The sequence below is a fragment of the Melospiza melodia genome, chromosome 2, assembly GCF_035770615.1.
Source record: "Melospiza melodia melodia isolate bMelMel2 chromosome 2, bMelMel2.pri, whole genome shotgun sequence".
Lineage (NCBI taxonomy): Eukaryota > Metazoa > Chordata > Aves > Passeriformes > Passerellidae > Melospiza > Melospiza melodia.
The window spans coordinates 125,492,077-125,513,419 of NC_086195.1; the positions used below are offsets into that span (position 1 = coordinate 125,492,077).

A 21,343-nucleotide genomic window follows, 5' to 3' on the forward strand; every position below is an offset into this window, starting at 1 on the left:
AGCAAGACTTAGAAATAATGGGTCAGAAGTTTTGAAAGGGAAACTAGAGCAGAAACCCTGCCAGATACCATGCAGGGCAGTTGTGGAAGAATGGCAGGTAGTTTAGAAACTGGGACCGGAAATCTGGAAACTGTCATCAGAAACAGCCTGTGGTGACAGAACAAAGCAGATGCAACGTGGTATGGGGCATAGCCCAGCAAACAGGAGGGCTGGGTGAAGCCATCCAACTAAAGGAAAAGGCCATAAATTGAAGGAATGCTGGTGTGTAATAGCTTGCTGCTAGGACTTCTCTAAGCTTTTAGATTTCTGAAGGGAAGTGCTTAGTGCTTTTTGTTTGCCACCTTTGTAGTCTTTGATCATGTGTTCTTGCCTTTTTTTTTTTCCTTTGTAAATGTGTTCTGTTAACATGTGCTGTCAGTAATGTATTACTGACAACTTGCCAAACTGCATGAATTTAGGTTGCCTTGGTACTCTTTTTCCCAGAAAAATATATCCATTGGTGAATTTTATCTAGCAACATTTGGTTAAAGAAAGTCTGTGTTTTTATGACAAAGCAGTGGTTGCAAACTGTGTGTGAGCAACTCACTTTAGCAGCAGAAATCTACCCAACCACATTGCCAAACCCCAGCTTCCTGGAGCCCTGTCAGTGTCTCTGACTGCCCTGGATTCTTTCCCCTCAAACATGCTGCTCTGCTCAGTGCCTGGGGAGCCACCCAACCCAAAGCAGCCTTCTGAGCATCACGTGCTCCTCAGGCATGCCGCACTCAGCTTTGTGTATACAAAGAAGGAGGCTTGGAAAAAGTTTCAGTGCTCCTCAGAGAGTGCTGTACTTTCTGCCTGAGAGAGATTGGGCAGGACAAAAATTTCTGCATTGACCCTTTGCAGTCATGCAGGCTCTTAGTTCACAGCGTGGAGCTGAGTGCTGCTACTGTACCTACCAAAACAGATAATTTGGTAGTGGCAAGAGGGGGATAAAAATGTAAGAGTTAAAATTCTTCAGTGTTTTGGTGTGGTTTTCCCCCCTGGCTTTTCTCTAGAGTCAGGGACAGCCCTTGGGTGGCTCTGGCTTGTGTAATGCCAAGTCTGAAAGATTTGAGTGAGAGAGAGAGAGGGGTTGACAGGGTGCCAAAGTGCAGATGTGGGAATATGCTGTGATTTGACATTTCTAGTTGTTTTCCTTTTCCTACAAAACTATACTTTGAAATGCCTCATCCTGAAATATTGTTGGCAATAGCATATGCAGGGCACTGTTAATTTGGGATTGTTAAAGACATCAGCCACAAAAAAATCTCTGCAGTGTTTTCCAAGCTTTTCTTCCCACAAGTTTAATTGCATGTTAGAGAATTAATAATGATGTTTTTGTTATAAGCATATTTTCAAGCTTGTCCATAATGTCCAGTGCTTCACTCTGTTAGGTGTGTAGGACTTTAGGAATTTTCACAAAATTCCTTCACAAAAGTCATTCACTAAATGGAGTGGAAAAAGATGCTTGTCAGAATTGTATGATCCATCAATATTGTGCTCATCATTATTTATTGTGTAAAGAAATATTCCCCAAGAAAATCTTCCCTTGCTCTAAAGCCTTTCTTGAATAGGACAGGCCCTAAATCATTGTTTTGCAACTTGGTTTTGATGGAAATATATCTTGGTGGAGCTACAGTATGTCTTAAACTCTGTTTCTGGTTTGTTTTATTTCAGGAAAGGTAGCTATACAGAAAGAAGATCTGCAGAAGTATCATAACAGAGACACCTGGTTTCAACTCCAGCATGTTGATGCTGATTCAGAAGTACAGGTGAGATGGTTAAAAACATATCTTGGCAAGGAGTATTTGTAACAAGGCCATGGCAGTTTCATGGGTGTCATGGCTCTGGGGCAGATATGTTGCTTCCCTACAAAAAGGAAGCATTGCCCATTAGTGTGGTTTGGGTTTTGGTGATGAGTGTAGGATGGATTAAAAGTGTGCATAAATCACTGGGGTTCAGGATTCTGCATACAGAATCAATGAAAACAATGTGAACCATCAGGTCTGATACAGGGAGGGTGTGTTTATCTTAAGTATCAAATAACTTCAGGCCTATAAATAACAGTTGATTCCTCAGGGAGTGGAGCCATCTTGAAAATAGTATCTGCAGGTACTGCTTAAAATAATTATGTTGGCAGGTTGCCACAGGAATGGCAATAAGTACATCTTAAATGTGAAAAACATTCCTTGCCAGATCTCCAGGCCCTGTTCCATACAGTGGGAATGCTGATTATTGTATTACTTCAGCCCTAAATCACATTTAGGTTTTGGTACTTTGCAAATTTTTCTACACAGTGTGACTCCTCTCTCTGTACTTTTCTTCTTTTGAAGCAGATTCTATTTTCTGTTATGACATTAGGTCTTGTGAAAACAATCATTATAACAAAGCAAACAATCAAATTATATAGCAAAATACTGTGCCAGTTACTTTTTTTTTTCCTCCTGTAAGTATACATATCACTTTTGAACCACAATATTTGTTTAGGAGGAGACATGAATATCTGGCCTGTGCAAAAGTCTCAGATAAATGCAAGGGGAAATGCCTCTTAGATACTTCTGTATGGTAGGGTTGGACACAGTGCTTTGGCTTTTCAGTGTGTGTGCAAGTCTGCACATATACCAGGTTGGAAAATGACACTTAAAATGCACACACTTTCCAACATAAAGTGTAGTCATGTATGGTGAAGCATATGTGAAAATGCGTGCCAGATTAGGTTTTCTTTTTGTTTGGAGAGACAAATAATACCCTGTTTTGCCTGTGATACAAAGAAAGCCTCAGGACAGCCTCTTCAGCCTGTGACATTCTCCTGTAAAATATTGATCCTCTCTAATGCCACATTTCAGTGTCACTGGTGATGGAAAGGCTTTTTAACAGGCTTTTAACTATGAGATCTATTCTGTTTACCCTGGTGTGTCCCTGTCTTCTTACCCCAAAGCCTCTTATGACAGTGCCTTTGGAACAATAGATTAAGTGTTTATTTCCTGTAGGATATGAAAACTTTCCCTTTGTAATTTATCAGTTGAAGAAAGCCAATATTTAGATAAGCTTCTGCATTGTTTGTTTTGTTACAGTATTTATACAGAGTGAATTTGTGGAAGCTTTTTAGACGAGGGTCCTTTCTAGGGCAGCAGTGCTAATGTAAGGGGCAGACAGCTCTTGCTTTGAGTGATGAGGAGCACAGGATTTGCTGGAAGCATGTTCTCTGTTCATAATTGTGCAGTTTATCACTTCTGTTTGCATCCTCACTAGAGCCCAACTCTTAAAAGCTGTTTCTGGGCTCCACAGTAAGCCTTTATTACACGTAGTGTAAATATGATTTACATGATACTCTAATTTTTTCCATTTATTTAAAAGTTCCTTGGTCTTTATGTTGAGGCTGCAAGAGGGCTTGGTTTTCCATAATAATGGGAGCAGATTTGTAAATATTTTGTATGAATTCTTATGCAAGTGAAGATAGCCAAATGAATTTTTTTGTTTGTATCTTTTACATTTGCAGTATCTCAGTTGTCCTAAGCACTTCATGATTTGTAAGGAAAAATAAAATCCTTGTATTAATGATGAGTATTTTTACAATGTTACTCAGTTTTCCTCCAACTTTAAAGAAATAGTTTAAGAAATTTTTAATAGTTAACATTTGCAGTGAATCATGCAAATACTAGTACAAAGGCAGTCTTTATGTGGCAGCTATCAGTTTTATCATTCTAGCAGCTTTTCCAATGCAATCTAGTGGATTAAACATTGAGCTGTAGGCCAGGGAACTCCTGCTTTTTCTGCTTTTGTCAGCCAGGGGCCGTTGTACAATTTTTCCATGTTGTAGATCACTTCATGGCTATTTAGCTATGCATCACAGCACTCTATTGAGGTAAGCTATTGTCACTCCCACACTTTGAATACAGTGAGAGTAAATGTCAGAAAGAATGTGACTTGCTTGGGGTTATGCAGTCAGACTGAGAAATTAAAAAAGAAAAAGGAGACCAGGTTTCTAATTATTTCTAATACATTAGGCCATGATATGAAAGAAACTGGGTAAGAATAACAAACCTATGAGAGACTTAGCTTTACCATGTGTGAAGTCTAAAAATACCCAGGTTTTAAGCAGAGCAGCCAGCACAGTCAGAAACTGAAAGCCACCTTAAAAGCAATGGATTGTTCAAAAATTAGTGATATTGGATGCTTTGTTTCTTGTGGCCCACTTTTAGGACATGGTACCTCATTTTTGAGAACAGAAAGACTGATTTGAAATTATAGATAGTAGCATTTGTGATGTAAGAACTGATATTTTGAGCTATCTGAAGTTTAATGAGAGAAATTTAAAATTTTGTTCAGCATGGTTGGTACCTCATTTGTATGAGTTCTTGTATACTTTAAAAAATCAATATGTAAGTGTTAAGTGTTGTATAACTTCATCACAGATTGTTTCCAAGGTGTTTAGCTTGAGACTTTGAATCTAGTTTTATGGTTTTACAACATTGCCAATTCTTACTGTCTTATAAAGGTGCTTTGTATGTTCAGGAGTGAGATTATGGCTTCATAAATTTTATTGCAGATAAGGATGTTACTGACAGCAGGACTGCATTAATTGTCAGACTACACAGATATGAGTATTACTGTCAGATGCTTTAATGCCACCTCCATTTATTGCTTGACAGCAAGTAAAGGAGTCTGGCATGATTGCTCATGTTGAAGAAAAAATGAGGGCATTGTATGTCTGTGCTGGGTGCTGCTGAGCCTGTGATCTCACCAGCACCTTGTGTTCAGTCTCGCAGGGAGCAGTACAGGTGGGACTGTGCAGCTGCTCAGCCCACAGATGCAGAGCAGGCAGTACAACCCACCCAGTGCCTTTTGTGGGTTTGGTTCACCCTTTATCTAGCAAACCCACCCAGTGAGATAATCAGCATCATCAGGTGCATCTCAACTTCCCCTTGCCTGAGTCAGTGGAAAGCAGTGGCTGCCAGAGCACAGTGCTGTGTCAGTCAGCCGTGGGCTGTAGCTGCCCCTTGAAGTTCCCAGGCTTTTTTTCTGTTGCTACATCAGTGCCCCCACATTTCACTGGCTGGTTTTGCTCTCACTAGTTTGAGGATAATGCAGTGCATGGTCTGCTCTAGTCCTGTCAGGACTACCATCCAGGATAGCCTGGATGCTGTTGAGATAGAGCTGGGTGATTAAACAGTAGTTGTGCTCTAGGTGGTTAAGTTTGAGCTGCTCTGTGAAGAACAAATGATGAAACTTCAGCTTGTATTTGTGTTTGTCATGCAAATATGAAATTACATGAGTATTTCCTTTTTAAATATAAAGTAAAATGTTAAATGTGATCAGGAAGCTTTCTTATATAGAGTACAGAATAGAAGTTGACAGCAGCCATTAATGTTTAATTTATGACTTAACTTTCCCGACTGAGAAACTTGTTCTGGAGGTAGAAAGCTATAACCAGGTGGGCTTGTGTGCATTTAGCTGAAGGAATTTTAAGTTCCCAGGTTCTGATGGAGCCTGCCTCCTCCTCAGTACTGTGCCCAGAGTTAAATGCCCAGTGTCTGACAGTACACGAGCCCAAGAATTTTAGTGAGAAGTAGAACAGGAATTGAGCCATTGCTGAAAATGGTTTAACTTTTGCATTGAAATAGATTATGAGCAATCAGGCAGCTTCAGCTGGAGGGGAGGGGCTAGCAGCAGCAGGGACAACATTGTAAGCTGCTTGAGGCCAGGAGGAGCATGATGTTGCACACTTTACATGGGACGTGTTTCTTTTCTATCAGTCATTTGTCTTTCAGGACCTGCTGTATTCTCATTGTCATACTTTTTGAGGTCTGGAAGTAAAAATAGCCATGCTGTTGCGTGTACCTCTTCTTTGATCCATGAATGTTTTCCTTTTCTTCACAGAAGGAAGCTTACCCAACAGTAACTGATTCAGATATTTGCCTAGGGCTGTAGATGACAGATGCTCTCAGTGGTCCATGTGTTCTCAGTGGAACTTAAGCCCAAGTGCACATGCAGTCTTTAAAAGGCCTTTCCTGATTTTGAGTAGTTTTCCCCTTAATATTTTTTCACTTCACATGAAGTTCACAGTTCAAGTCTGTTTTGTGAAGTTTGAGCTTTGCCACCTAGACATTCTTTGTGTATATGTAATCAATGAAGTGGTTAAAGATCCAGATATATTCTGATTAATTTCTATATACACCAGCATACTCCAAACCATGTCGTCAGTATATGCCTAAATGGGGGCATGTGCAAAGAGAAATTATTCTGACATGTTTTCCTGTGCAGGCTCTTGTTTTAAAAGTTCCCCTTTTCAAGTGTGCTTTGAGTTACTTCCTCCATTCCATTGACAAATGTGTAATAGTCGTGTCCTCTTACAGCTGAGTTCTCAGTTCTAAATGATAGAATGCTTTTCCAAAGCCATTTATGCTCAAGGTCTTATGTAAAGTCATTGTTGGGGCAAAAAAAAGTCTGACAAAAAGTTGATAATTGCTCATTTCCCCTTCCTTCTCATAAGAACTTTGATGTGTCTGAGATATCTATTTGGCTATCAACTTAATAAAAATAAAAGGCATGTAAAGGGCAGATAACCAACACTGAGGAAGCAAATTGTCTCACATTTTAACCTTCTGTACTCAAAGCTTTGTGCCAAAGATTAACTGATGTTGAGTACTTTCTTCAGACACCAAAAGCTTTTCCTCTTCCTTTCACCACTTTAGCATTTTGTCTATGCAGGCCTTTGACTATTGTTGATTAAACATGCCTGTTCTTGAGAAAGGACTGTGTCATGTGGTGTACTGTTCTTCATTAGTGAAAACATTATTTATGGGTATGTTTGGAGAGTACACCTAAAACTTCTTATCTTGCTTGACATAACTACTGGCTCTGAAATGCTGCCTGTGTATTAACTAGAAGAACCTAGCTAAGACGTGGTGTGGTTCTCAAAAAAATGTTTCCTTTTTCTTCTTCATCTTCCTGTTGAATGCAGAATCTGCATCCCAAGTGTCAGGCTTTGTGAATGAAATCTTGGCCTTCTGGGAGTGGGAGTTTTGCCATGAGTTCATCAGAGCCAAGATTTTACCACAAATTTTTTAATTAGCTCATCTTCTCCATCACACAAGACTGAGTACAGTTTATCCCATTCTGTGGAGGAAGCTGGAAATGTTACTTTGTTATTTTTATTCACTTTGAAATTTCCAAGGACTGTCCCATGTCTGCTTGCTTCTTGTTCTATATAAATCAATGCTCTTTGTATATGTGGACCAAGTTGTGTTGAACTGTGATGGCTCTGTTGCTAATTGTTAATTAAGAATATACATTTGAATATACAAGATATAATTGTCTTTAGGAGCAACTGTGCAGAGCAGTTTCACTCCAGTAATTGATAGAATTACATTATCCGATGAACAGTTAAGAGCATTGCATGCCCACTGTCCAAAACTGATATTTTCTATCTTTGTGTAGGTACTTAAACGCTTCTAGCATAAAAATGAGTCACTGATGCATTTTGTACAACCTACTGTAAGCATGGGTAAATGCAAATGGTAAAAAGAAGAAGCTGCTTCCAGGTTAGGTATCAGCTTTTAACCACTAACAGGAAATAAATGGGTGCTACCCTCTATATTTTGAACAGTGGCACTTAAGCTTCTGTCTTCTAGTTGTTTTGAAGAGAGATGACATGTCTGTTTTGATAGGGTGGGGAGAATCTCAAGGCTAAATGCCTACTGACAAAATTATTTGACAACTGAACCATGCATCAGCAATGGTAAATAATGTTTGTGGTAAAGGGAAAGAGCAGCTATTGACCAGATCCTGCTTTGTGGCAGGACTTCCTGTGTGAATGTAAGAGCACAGTATTCGGATTTAACAGCACAAAGGGCTAGGGCAGCTGATAATGTTTTGTTCTATTACTTTTCAGTAGCTAGTCTATTGTGGTGAGGAGCACCTACTGCTGAACGAGTGTACATGGTTTTAAAGTAACATACGTGGGGCTGTATCTGCAGAACATAATTTGTCTGGGGGAATGAAACCCTTTCACGTGCAACATCTACATATTATATCCCATCAAACTATTTGAGAGAAAAAAAAAGATTAATTTTAAGGATTTTGACCATATGGCAGTATTCTTCCTTTAGAGAAACAGGAAGGTTAACATTATGCCATGTGAAGTTGTTTGCCAGCTCCTGAGCAGTTCTGACATGCTTGCACATATGGAGAGCAAGCAGATATCAGTTCCGCTTTGCTTAGCATTTATGAATCCATGCAGTGCTGAATGGAGCTGCTGCACTTGCCTCAGCCATCAGCTGGGTTCTGTTCCAGTTTCTGGGAGCTGCCCTGTGGTCCAGCAGGCAGGCTGTGATCTCTAGCACGATCCTCAGACCTTTCCCAGCCGCCCGCCGCCCTCTGCTAAAGGAAGGAGCAGCTGCTACGAGCAGCAAACATAGACAGCAAACAAACTCCTTCTTCCTCCTGCTCCCAACCTGCTGTTAGGCCTGACATTATGTGAGGCTGCTTATAATGCTGCAGGGCTGGATTTACCTAAAGCAGTAGCTGTACCCTTGATCTTTCCCCTCCCACTCCCTCAGGGGCAGCGTTTAGTGAGCCCTTAGGGTTTGGCTCAGTTTTCTTGTTTGCTTTTAAGTTTTACTGATGGCAGAAAGTGACTTCCCAAGAAACTGGGTAAAAAGGTTTCAGCGTAGACAGAATCTGCCCAATAACATTTGCTATATTCTGAAATAAAATTTGGAAAGACTGGAAAAGCAGTAGTGCGGGTTATTTCCTAATTTGGAATGGTCTCTGTGCAGTGCTGAGTTCTTCCAATGCTCATTTCTCCTGACAATTTGGAGCAAGGGAAGATAAACCAATATACCAGTGTTATCACAGTCCTGAATTTGAGATTGCAAAAAAAATGAAGTGGTGGCATGAGTCAGTCTTGAACTGTGGTTCATGTCACCTGCTTAGCCTAGTCCTCTCCTACAGCTCCTGTCTGGTACATCTCATCTGTCCTCCACCTCCAGGAGCTGGGGTGAGACTGCTTGCAGCAGAAATACTCTATCAGCAGGGTGAAGAGTAAGGAGCCAAAAGTGGATCCCAGTCCCTCTTTCCACACTGCTGAGCAACGAGCAGAGTTGAGTTGGGAAAAGTGTCCCCATGTGGAATAAACGTTTGGAAAAACTTTCATCCAGGTGCACCTCCCACCTTGGGGGGAAAGTTCCCAGCAAAATTGGGTAGGCTAGTGAGAAGTAGAAAGGTGGGCTACCATAAACCTCTTGCCAGCAGGTTTAATAGTAAACAAAATAGTAAACAAATGCCTTACTTAGGAGTTTTCCTGATATCAACTGTTGTTCTTTTGTGGAAATGAATTATCATGCTGTGTGAGCCCTGGATATTAAGGCTATTGACCTGATACTTAATATTCAAGCAAACTGTATATTTTGTAGTTTTGTTTAAAATCAGTAGGGAAGACTTGTTCTTTTCCTTTGATGTTTTTAAAAAGTGAAAGATTTCTAAAAATTTTATAGTAACAAGAAGGATGGAGGCCTGGTTGATATTTGCTTTAAAATGATTTGGGAAATTTGGATAGATTTGGCTCCTGTCTTGAGCTTAGGCAGACTGACAGTCTTTTGTGCATCTTCTAGAGCCTCAGATAGGCACAGAAGTTCCTGGTATTTGTCAGTGCCTTTTCATAAACATTTCTCTGAAAAACCAGATTGCATCTATTTTGATCTGGGTTGGATGTTGCATCTGAATCTACAGTCACTGCTCCATGTGGGGTGTGTCAGATTCCAGGGCAAAATGTGTGCATTTAGCTGCACTCTGACACGGCTCCCAGTGGTGTCTTCGTGACCTTGCAAGCCCTGCCTCTGAGGCCTTGTTCAGGATGCTGAAACTGCTTCATGCCAGGGTGGCAGAACTTTGTCGTAAGAGTAACTTCAGGATAATCTGTGGTCATGCATTTTTTTTCCTTCAAAGTACTGCGGTTAAATTAAACCACAAATTTGCAACTGCTGGAAACATGATACAGTTAGGTAGGGTTTTGTGTACTTTTATTTGCTTTATAACTGTTTTCTGGTGTTTCAGTCCACAGAGGCTCACTGCTTCATTCCAGGCTGGAGACAGGCTTTCCCTGTATCTAGAAAACCAGGACTTTGAGTATTTTTCTTTTTTTTGCCAACTTGCAGTCAGTTTTGTTTTCAGATAACAGAGTGTGTAGTAAAGGTTATATTTAACAAGCATAGTATAAATTGTGTTCTCAGTAAGGCCTTTCAAACGTTTTTTTGTTACTTATTTCCTTTTGAGTACTGTCTGCTTCCCTACAAGAAATTCAGTCATCCAATGGCTTCTCTAATCAATAACTGGAAGCTGGCTGGCCCCATTATGTGGTGTTAGATGTGGTTGGGAAGGAGGTGTGACCTGTGAACCCACCCTCCATGTCAGCAGGAGCTGATGGAAAAGGAAGTGTTCAGCAGTTGAATTGGCACTCCTTCAGCTTGTTCCTTGGAAAGGGGTCCTACCCTTCCACAGAAGGTTGTGCTAATAAGCATAGCTGCTTCTAGGAACAACCCTGAAATATATTTGCTAATGGAAATGTTTTGAATAATCAATACATGCTGCTTCAGAATTGCCAAACCTCCAGATTTTTTCTCAGAAAAAAGAAAGCATTATAGCCTCCTAATGCAGGACTGAGCCTAGACTCAATCCCTGGCTCCAAAGGAGGAATTCTCTCTGAGCAGGATGAAGTCACTTTTTCAGTTTTCAGTAAAATGAACTTTTTCTTTTGTTCTGTTGCATTGTCTAATCTTTCCTGCTTGTAAACTCTACAGACCTACTACAATAAAAGATTCCGGTTATTATTACAGTAGTTCTGTTAATACTAAAAATATAGATTTCTTTCTTACAAACTGTCAGTCGAAGATCATGGCAATTCTCTGTTTCTGTGGTACAAGTAATCCATTATAGGTTGACCTTCTTGTTGATTAGATTAACTTTTGATCCTATGATACTGATTTATTGCAGTTTTCCATCTTCCCTTTGCAAAATGAATTATCTGGTATTTTGTAAACCCAGCTAATGCCATGTCTCAGGAGTGAATTTATTCAGCTGAATCCTTATGTTTTGCATAATAGTATAATTGATTTGGGAAAAAGCATTCTGTTTATGTAAGAGTAACCTTTTCTGTAAAATAAGCCTGAAAGCATGTTACTGTAGCCTTATTTCAAGGTATTTGAGTTTTTAACTGGGAGTAAAACATTGGAAGGTGTTTTGGGAATACTTGTAGGCTGCTGGTCCCAGTGATCCCATGACCTCTGTTTTGCTGTAGGAAGCTTGGAGTCACTCTTGGAGCAGCTGACCATTTTCAAAGCTTTCACAAGAGAAAGACAAAAGCTACAAGAAAAATGGCTTTTTAGCTCATGAGAGGCATCACAATCATTTTATGCTTAATGTAGCTAGGAAAATGCGTGAAATACTGCTGATTTTTAAATATCTTTTTTTCAACCTAATTTCTGAAATGAGGAGCTTTCATTTTATTCAGTCTGTTGTTCAGGTTGAGCAAATGGCCAGTTTGCTCTCAGGCTCATCTGAGTGCATTGAAGCATTCTTTCCTGAGAAGGAAACATTTATTTAAGACTAGCAAAAATATTTCTATAAAAACGCTTGTATACCTTGGTACTTTGTGATGGTAAGGACTTGAGCACTGTGTAACAGTAGATACTGTGAATGCTAGCAACACGATTGAACATTTTTAATGTGTCTTTTTAATAGTTGTTTGATATACTTTTATTGATACCTGTCTTACAGTTTATATTGCTTAATGCATTTTATTTTTATAATGTTTAAAACATGTGGAGGTTAATTTATAAGATACTTCTGTGATATAATTTTTAACAATAGTGTTGCAGATACTTGCTTAATATTTAAAATGCTAATTACAACTTCAGCATAACATTTCTGTGTCAGACCATAGACACTCCATATCCTTCAATCAGTTCAGCTTATAATATAATGGTGGGAATTATGCACCCAAATTTAGTTGAATGAATACTAGTTTGGATTTTCTGGCAGTAGGAAGACCTCAGCTATACAGCTCTTATTTAATCTTTAGGCTTCTCCTGGAATTACTTGCACAAACTGGCTTGCTTTGGTTGAAGTTGGAATGGTGTGAGTGCCTATGGATAAAACTAACATTTCCTGTGGTGTTTTTGGTGTGTTTCAGGGGAAGGTCCACCTGGAGCTGAGACTGAGTGAAGTCATAACAGACACTGGTGTTGTCTGCCACAAGCTCGCAACTCGGTAGGACTTGAAATATAGCTGTGAAGTTATGAGAAACAGACTGATTGCAAACAGTCTGCACTGCTGCATTTAAAAATAGTTGGAGGTATCAACACATTTAGTTGAACATTGAATGTTCCTAATCAGAAATATCCTTATGAGTTTATAGCATGTGAGTTTTTTTCATTTTCCCTTTCCCTCCCTCTATGTAATTTTCTTCCTAATAACCTTAAATGTTAATCATTTCCTTACCCAATTTAGTCATGGCATAAATACCAAAAAGACATCAAAGGATAATATTAATGTCCTTCTAGTTTGCATTAAGGACCTTACCAGCTAAGTAAATTTGTAGCACAGCTTGTGTGGTCAGAGTGCTACAGAGCTGACTTAAAACAAAAGTTTGCTATCACTTACTAAGGCAGCCTCAGAATCAGCCATCTGGTCTCATTCAAGTTGGAACAGAGATGCCACAGGACTCAAATGGCAGTAAAGATTTCTCTGTCCTGTGGGGAGGAGTCTGCAAGACCACTGCTCTCAGGCCACACCAAAGCCTTTCACGTTACCCCAGAAGCAGTGGCAGAGCTGGTTTGCCTCTGTGAGGAATGCTTTGTGTTCTCTGGCAGAAGAGCTGTCAAAATCACACTGCTGGCATCATACACTTCTGTGTCAGTCATGTCAATATGATAAATGCTGTGCTAGGGAAGTTCTGACCAGCCCAATTTTCAGCCCAGTATTTAGTATCATTTTGTTGCTGCCTTTGATAAGGCTTTGTCCTGGTAGTCTTTACATCTGGGACCTGTTAACAAATGCAGGTGACCCATATGGTGACCTCCATCACTGTAGGCCCACTCTTGATATGAGGATGGGCTGGGGTAAGTGGTCCTGCCTGCCTGTGCATGTACCCTCTGGCCATGCAGGTCCTACCAGAGGTAGGTACATTTGACCTCCTCCTCTGCAGAAGGTACATTTGACCTCTTCCTCTCTGCAGTCTGCTCTCATGAGGCAGGGGATAGTCTGCTGCTGTGAAGGCTCTGAGCTCCAGTGAACTTGTCAACCAGGGCACAGTGCTCCTGGAACACAGCTGAACCTCTTTGAGAACAAAAATTGCCATGTCAGTATAGCTGTGCACCACCTGCAGGGCCCAGCCTTCCTCTAGCTGCTGCCCGAGGACTCTCATTGTGTCATTCTCCATTGCACAATTTGAATATGACCAGGTGATGATGGTCACACACATGCTGAGAAATCAGAGCTCAAACCTGTATCTACCAAGTCCTAGGCTGGCATCTTTTAAGTGTTGCTTGTATTGCTATTGGTCCTAAGGCTTTGTGGGACAAGGGGAAGTAAAGGTGGGAAAAGGCAATTTCTGTGTTAGAGAGGGTGAATATGTGTGGAACATACAGGACAGTGAGTTTATCACTGAGCTTGGACTTTCCTTGAAGCATGCCTGGAGGATTATGTGTTTAGACAGGGAAAGGAGCACAGTTGTCCTGGTTACCACATTGAGGTTTTGGGTTTTTTTGCTTTGGCCTTTCTGGAAGTGTATAATGCACTCCTTAGATGTGATACAGCCACAGAGCCTTCTGTCCTTATCCTTTGAACCCTAATTGTGGGTTGAAATCCTGTGATATCCGTGGCTCTGCAAACATAGATTAACTGAAATGCCCTTCTGCTCCCATCTGTTTTGAATAGTTAGGAGGTGTACTGAAGGACCTTCAGAAGTGTTTGCCTGTGTTTGTTTTATTTTGAGAGAGTATGCCATGCCACAGCCAGCTGTCTTTTAAAGGTTTTGTCTTCGGTTAAGTGGGGCCCTGTAAAATTATAGTACCAATGGATTTTTCAGTGAACTTCCTGAAATGCTGGAAATAGGTGTCTGAAAAGCTCCTTCTTGTTATGCAATACATGCAGCTTCTTGCTTCATGAATAGCAGTAAGGCAATGACTACATTAACAGTGTGATTTCCAAGCTTTTTCATTTGGCTAGACAGGTTTTAAATACTTATTCAGATTTTTGCTTATATATTCTCTATTTGAAGACTATTTCATTAACTTTCTACAATGCAGATAAAAAAAAACTTCAGTTGGTTTGTGAAGCATTCTGTAACCGTGATTTGCTAGGTATTGTTCAGTGTATTAGCTGCAATGTGTAGAAAAATCACGGGGTTTTAGCCACTGAATCATGAGTTCAGGTGTCTTAGAAACAAAATTTGAAAATCAGAGTTCAAGCAAGCTTTTGTCTGCTGAAACTGTCCTTTCCCTTTGCCACCTTCTCTTTGATATCTGACCTGGACACTCTGCTTTGTCTAGTTTCCACATTTATTTGTTGTTGAGTGGTGAAAGTAGTGCTTAGCAGTTCAAATAAGAGAATTGGGAAAGAAGAATGTTTCTAGATTATATTGTTCCACAGGATTGATGCAGGATTTCATGGCTGTCTGTCTTAGCTGTGAGAAAGAAGAAGGGGAAGATGAAGGGGAGTGTTTACATCATGGGATAAAACAAGCACTTCAGAATGTAGTCCAGCATTTTCTTCATGCCACACTGCTTGCTTCAGGAAGGTCTGAACTGCAGTTCTTAACATTTTTCCACATGATCTGAAATCTCTTGCAGGTTTGTTCACAGACATCTTGGTTCTAGCGCTTCAGCCTGTAAGAAAAGTGGGGTAATTAAGCAATGCTTAGCCAAATGTCTTTGTAGCTGGAATTTGCCAGTGAGGAGAGCAGCAAAGGCAGGAGAGGCAGAGCCTTTGTTAGAGGTAGGTCAGGAGTGCAAAGCAGAGATTAGGTGTTCTAGGGAAGTGCAGGTTCCAATTGAGTGTTGTGAAAATCACTGATTTTCTTATGAATATCTCGTGGATGTTACAGTGAGCAAATAAGGCTGTAAAAATATGAGCAACAATCTAGAATCACTTCATCTTCAAAACTGACTTGTTCTGGTGAATCTAATGCTTGTCTTGTGAACTTCCTTGACTTTGTTTTAAATGAAGCATTTAGCTGCAGAAATGAACACTACCCTGCAAACTCCCTCATACATGTAACTGGTTGAACAGTTCAGGTTTGCAGGGAGAACAAAAGCTGCATCCAGTGGGCAGCTGTTTAAAAATACCTTAGAGACACTTGCTTTTCTTAAGTCCCAGAGTAGTGCTTGTTTTCAAAGACCACACATGTTGGCTAAATGAACACCTGGCCCAATTAGGAAACTTTTTACCTCTCCAGAAGGTAAAAAAGATATGAGCTTACCCATAGGTCTTTTTCAGTGTGCCCTCTGAGCCTGTTCACATTGCTGCCACCTCTGCATTCCAGAAAGCCTGGAAAGCAGCTGGGGCTGAGCCAGCCCTCAGTCCTGTGGAGCATGCTGTGAAGTCAGCTGGATGAATGGATGGAAAAATTCATCTGAATGGAAGGGCAAATTAAAATATTTAAGTGCTGAGCTCTTGAACATTAAGTAGTAGATTATTAAAAAATGCAAAAGGCAAGTGTGCTTCCTTAGCCCCTGCAGAGGAAGCAAAAAATTCAGTTCAAAACCAGTTACCTAATAGCTTCTCCTTAAGAAGCATTCAGTACTTTCATTTAGTCTTAAACCACTAAGCTGTTGTGCTTCATCACAGGCCGTGGTCTCAGCCAGCTGCTACAGCACAATCTCCTGGGCTGAATCCCTGCACAAGAGATTAAAAGGAGACGCATTAGTGGATTTAAGTTGCATTGACAGTACAGATGTAGGCACCACACTCACACTGCTTGTGTCCCCCAGCAACTTCTTCTGTCATACTCTGTAAGAACCACAGCTCTCTCTTGGGATGCTCCTTCTGGGAAAGGTTTGCTACTTGTGGGCGTCCCTTGTGGGACCTGGTACAAAACCTGGTGGTCCTTGTGACTGACCCCCATCAGTCTCCTGTATCCCAGTTACAGGACTTGGGATGCAGGCTCTTGATGTGTATGTTCACACCATACAGGGAGATGAGATGTGCAGCCTGCTGACCACAGACCCTTGCCCCAGTATGTCAGATAAAAAACAACAAGTATGGACTTGGTGGTTTGGGACCTTCCTCTAGCTGCACTTGTACTGAACACTGTTGTGCCGTGTAGTCAGTCACCTTGAGTGCTGGGAAAAAGAAAGTCTTAGTAGGTCTGGCTTCTCTCCTTTTTGTCTTTTACTCACAAAAGATCTTGCACTGTGTTCCTCCTCAATTTTACAGTCACAGCCTTCCTGGCCCTCTGCACAGTCAGCCACTGCTTGTTGTGACTAGCAACATCTGGCCTCACTGGCTGTGAGGTGAAGCCTCTCTCCTGTTTGTCACCTGCCAGAAATCTATCTGTAATTTTATGAAGATTTTTAAGATAGGCCGTGGAAGGAAGTGGTCAAGACTTTCCCATGCTTCTGGCTGTTTGTGTCCATACACACCCCTTTGTGCTGACACACAGCTTTTGGCAGCTGCTTGAGCCCTGTTGTATTTTTTTTTCCCCTCATGCTTTTTAAGCTGAAACAGGCCTTAATCCTATGTATCGTGGAACTGCACTTTTCTTTTTCTGTAATGCAGAAGAAGGCAAATGACCAGGGAGAGATTCTCTTTCTGCAGCCATGCTGGGTGGAGGTGTTTGAGCTGTCATGAACAGTGTGTGTCTAGCCACATTGCATGAATACATCTGAAAATCAATGGTATGTACTTTTCCCTGAACTTTTTTTTTATGAGCCACCACTTCCCATGTACAGAAACCTTTCCTGCTTTACAACCAAAGTACTTGGAAAGGATCCCTAGACTTTTTGTAAACCTTTCCCCACCATTGCTAGAGCAGGTTTTGGGCAATGTATTTGTGTTTAGCACAGAAGGATGGTTCCCCAAATGCTTTAAGGCCTCTGTGCTGTCCAGACAACTTTGTCTCATCTGTCAGAGCCACACAGGCAAGGAACAGCAGATACGTGCATTTGTATTTATTTAATAAAGAGGAGGGCTCCTGTAGATAGCTTTGTAGCAATCTGCAGGCTTTGCTGTAGTTAAGCTACTAGAGGCAACATTTAGAGGCAGTGTTCTGTATTTAGCAAGATGACATCTTGCAGCATGCCTGAAGGAACAGGCCACTGAACTCCTGTTGAAAGTCAGAGTGAGCTGGGAGCCTGGCTCCCTGATCATCCTCTGAGAATTCCAGCATGTGTATGTAATTAGTCACATTTAAATGTCTGTATTTATTCGCTGTCCCCAGCTGCTCCTTCAAGTGTTGTCTTATGTCTTGTCTCTTAGTTTTAAAAAGGCTTGGAAACATCTGCTTTGGAGAGCTCACCCCTCCTCCCCTCTGCTTCTTTTTTCTCCCACCCAGTAAATCTATATAGCTAAATAACAACATCTGTGCTTCAGAGGCTACTGCTGTCTTTCACATGTAGTAACACACTTATCCAGTAAGTAATTCCTAAGTCTACAAATACATTATCAATGCTGAAATTTTATTTGGAAAGTGAAGCTTTTGTAGCTCTGGTATGGAAGATGTGGCTGCTCTGCATTAATTTATGAATTAAATGCTGTGCAGCTCTCTTGAGGGCTCCACAAGATGTATTCCGACCATGTGGAACAAAGCTGAATGGGCAGTTTACAACAGCAGGCAGGAGAGGAGACAATAAGTAGGTATGACATCCCCAAGATCAACGCTTCAGGGATTGTTTAAAGAACAGTGACTGATCTGTGGGCTTTAAAAGCCTTCTGAAGAGGAAGGTAAGGAAGAAGGTTTCATTTGTCAGGTGTGGTTAAAGCAGAAAGTCTCTGCCTAGGCGTGGGAGTCCTGGGACTTGGTGGTGCTTCCCTTGCCTTCCCTGCCATGGGAGTAGAGCACAGAGCATGCAGTGAGCAGCATCTGACCTTCCTCTCTGATGGCTCACATTATAGATCTGAACTTCCTTGTCCATGAGCATTGCTGCTCACTGGTTGACAATCACTGCCCTAAAGCAGATTGACTTTATGTAACTGTTTAAAAGTCTCTTATGCAATATGATGTTTCTAAAGTTAAGGTAAATGATGGCTTTGTTTTGAAAATTTCAGCACTCAGCCTTTTTGTTTTGTTGGCCACAACTCATGAAGGGCAAAGTTACATATATCAGGTCTGGTTGGAAGGCTGAGATAATGGCCATTCCTGCTTTTGGATCAGCAGTCTGGATCCTAATCTAAAGCATGAGAGGAAAACATGGTTTTGTGTGGTGCAGGTCTGCTGTTTCCTCCTGTGATTGCAAAAAGTATTTTCCTTTTCCAGATTGGAGCTGGTGTTCCACCAAAGATCCAGCAGCAACCTGGGGTTGTTTCTTCATGGAAGCAATGTTTTGTTGCTGTGTGAGGCTGTAATGCTCAGTCTCAGACTTTTGATGGTTGTGTTGATGTGGTGCAGGGCTGCAGCTCCTGTTGGAGGTCAGAGGAGGCCAGAACTGGCAGTGGCTGCTTTTCCTGTCATGTTGCATCTCTTGGGACTGTGCCTACATCCAGAATGGGTCCTTGAGCCACCCAGCCCTCTTGGGTTTGCTGCTTCCAGTTTAGAGAATATACATTTATGTTGCTTTAGTAAAGTTTCCATTCCACTGCAGAGACATGCAGCCAGCTTTGAACTCCCCTCAGGGCCAAATGAAGCTTATTTTCCTGCCTAAAAGATGATCAATTAGGGGAAAAAAGGTATTGCTAACTACAAGAAGGCCGGTTTAATGTATGCATCAATCAGGTGAACTCACAGTATTTTGAAAAATTTCAACCTCTGTTTGCTCCTGGGAAGGAATGCTAATGAAGGCATGAAGTAGTTTCATGGCTTCATTTTGAATAAACTCATGCATCCATTAAATGTGGTACAATCTCCTTTCTCTGGAGATCATGCCCTGCATCAAGCTGCACCTTTTCCTGCAGGATTGCATCTTTATCATGCTTTTCATCTGGTGTGGGTTTCATAACAAACTGATGGGGAGAAAATGCTCAGAGGTTAAATCACATAGCATCTGGTACTTTTTTTATCATGAAGTGCTGCAATGCTGTGGGTTTTGAGAGTACAGAGGAGAAGAAAGAAGAGAGATGTATCTTTATAAGGCTTTAACATAGTGCATAATTTTTTTCTTTTTTCCTCCCAGCTCTCATAACACTGAGTTTACACTGTCTCTGCTGTGCTTCTCCATCCCCACCATAGCCTCTGTTGACTGTTTTGTAGCCTAAATCAAGTTTCAACTGTTCTCCATTAAACCTCTGACATATAGAAGTACTGTCTTCTGCTGCTGCTGTGTTTCCCACTAAATGAAGTTTGTTTCACACTTCTTTGTTTTTGCATTCAGTGTTTCTTCAGTGCTTCTCCTCTATTAATGAAATTCTTTATGCAAATCACATACAAGTATTATTTTATCTGTAATCCCAATCAACAGCAACTTCAATTAGACTCTTCTCCAGCAGAACACACTTTGAAGTGCTCACCATTTTGAGATTGGATAGTCATCACATGATTCTGGAATAGGTATAAAACTTGGTTTGTAATTAAAGACTCAAATGTAAGTCTTAAGCCGTTCTGTTTTAGCAGTAAATGCTGCTGTATAGATAATGTGACAGTACTTCCTGTTATGCACAGACTGGGATTATAAATGGAGGCAAATTATTCAAGCATAAATCCTAATGGTAAATTATTTTATTTCTAAATGTGCTCGAGGTCAGTGTTAGGGTGCTTCAGGGGCATTAGAGAACATTCCTATAGTGCCAGTGTTTGTAAAAGGTGTGTGGATTTTGAGAACTGTGAATTGTTATCACCTTCAGTAGGCTGTCAGTGCCCCAAATGTCTGCAGTTTTTCCTTCACTGATGTCCTTTAATGATGATCAGCTGGAAGAGTTGAATTACATTTGAGATAGGGCCCCAGGAAAAAGCAGCTAGCTGTGTTGCAATGTGACCTATATCAAAAGGTTCTTCCCTTTGGAGTACAAGGTGTTTCACATAATACAGGGGTGAGCTTGCACCCTGTTTCATTCTGAGTGACTCTTGGGATTTCTACAGCTTCTGTGGCAGGCGCCATCTGAAACCAGTGGAGGAGTTTCTAAAGGAGCAGTGTGATGAGGCACAAAGATTACAGTTGTCTCTGCAAATTTTTAAACTTGCTCCAAGAGCAGCACTTGCCAACATGATATTTAAGTAGCAGAATGGAGCTAGGGACAGACATCAAGGTAGGATGGAAATAGAGGAAGCTGGAGGGTAGAGAGGAAGTTGCAGGGCCCCAAGTGTTGAGGTTGGACGATTTCTTTTTTGTTGTGCTTCTCTGTTTTGTTTCATATATAAGGAAAGTAGAGACATGGTACACAATACCTAGGAAACACTTGTCATTAACTTCATTGTTCACAGAAGGACGTGTTGAGAGGAAGTTATTGCAAAAAGTCATACAGTGGATGTGGCAATAATGAGAAAGTATCTCTTGCCCTACTCCGTCTGGAATCATGTTTGTGCTTCTGGGCACATTATTGTACTGAGAATGCAACCAGTTATGTGCTATGACTGAGTACTTTCCAGAATCCACAGTGCTAAAATCACCTGGTGTCAACTGTATGTCCCGCTACTTGTCTGTCTTGGTGTAAACCTTTCACTTGGATGCCATTTTTTGGGATTTCAGTAAGAGTCAATTGTGGAAAAACTCATCTGTTTTGCCAGTTGTATATTTGTAACGTAAAAAGCACTTGTGAGTCAGATTAAAAATCTTTCAATACACATTGTTAATTTAACAGCACTGTGAAACCTGTCATTTTCACTGTCCCATTCCTTTCTGCCATACAAGGTAGATTGCTAGTTTATCTAATAGTTTTGTTCTCATAAATCCTAAGAGAAAAGGGAAATACTCTGAAAGAAATTGCATTGAGCACAGAAATTGTCAAGGATGCTGTGCTTTTGGAGGCAGTAATGTCTGCAATTAATTTGAACTTATTTTACTGTTGACTTGCTTCCAAGCGGATGGTTTTGTAATAATTTCATACAAGCTTCAAACAGAGGAAACAATTCAGCTAGACTGTATCCAGCTGCAGATATACTTGCTGTGTATGGTTTTACCCTTTTAGTTATTTGACAGTCTCTGCTGATTTGTCCAGTTTTATGCCCCACCAGCCC

At 40.8% G+C, this 21,343-nt stretch overlaps 1 protein-coding gene across 4 annotated transcripts in view; it reads left to right on the forward strand.

Annotated features, from left to right (window-relative positions):
* RASA3 (RAS p21 protein activator 3) overlaps positions 1–21,343 on the forward strand; it is a 171,347-nt gene that overhangs the window by 102,469 nt on the left and 47,535 nt on the right. For all 4 annotated transcript variants that reach the window (XM_063149888.1, XM_063149889.1, XM_063149890.1 and 1 more), the window contains 2 exons: positions 1,699–1,793; positions 12,212–12,288. In XM_063149888.1, coding sequence (XP_063005958.1) covers positions 1,699–1,793; positions 12,212–12,288 — 172 coding nt within the window. The remainder of the gene's footprint in view (positions 1–1,698; positions 1,794–12,211; positions 12,289–21,343) is intronic.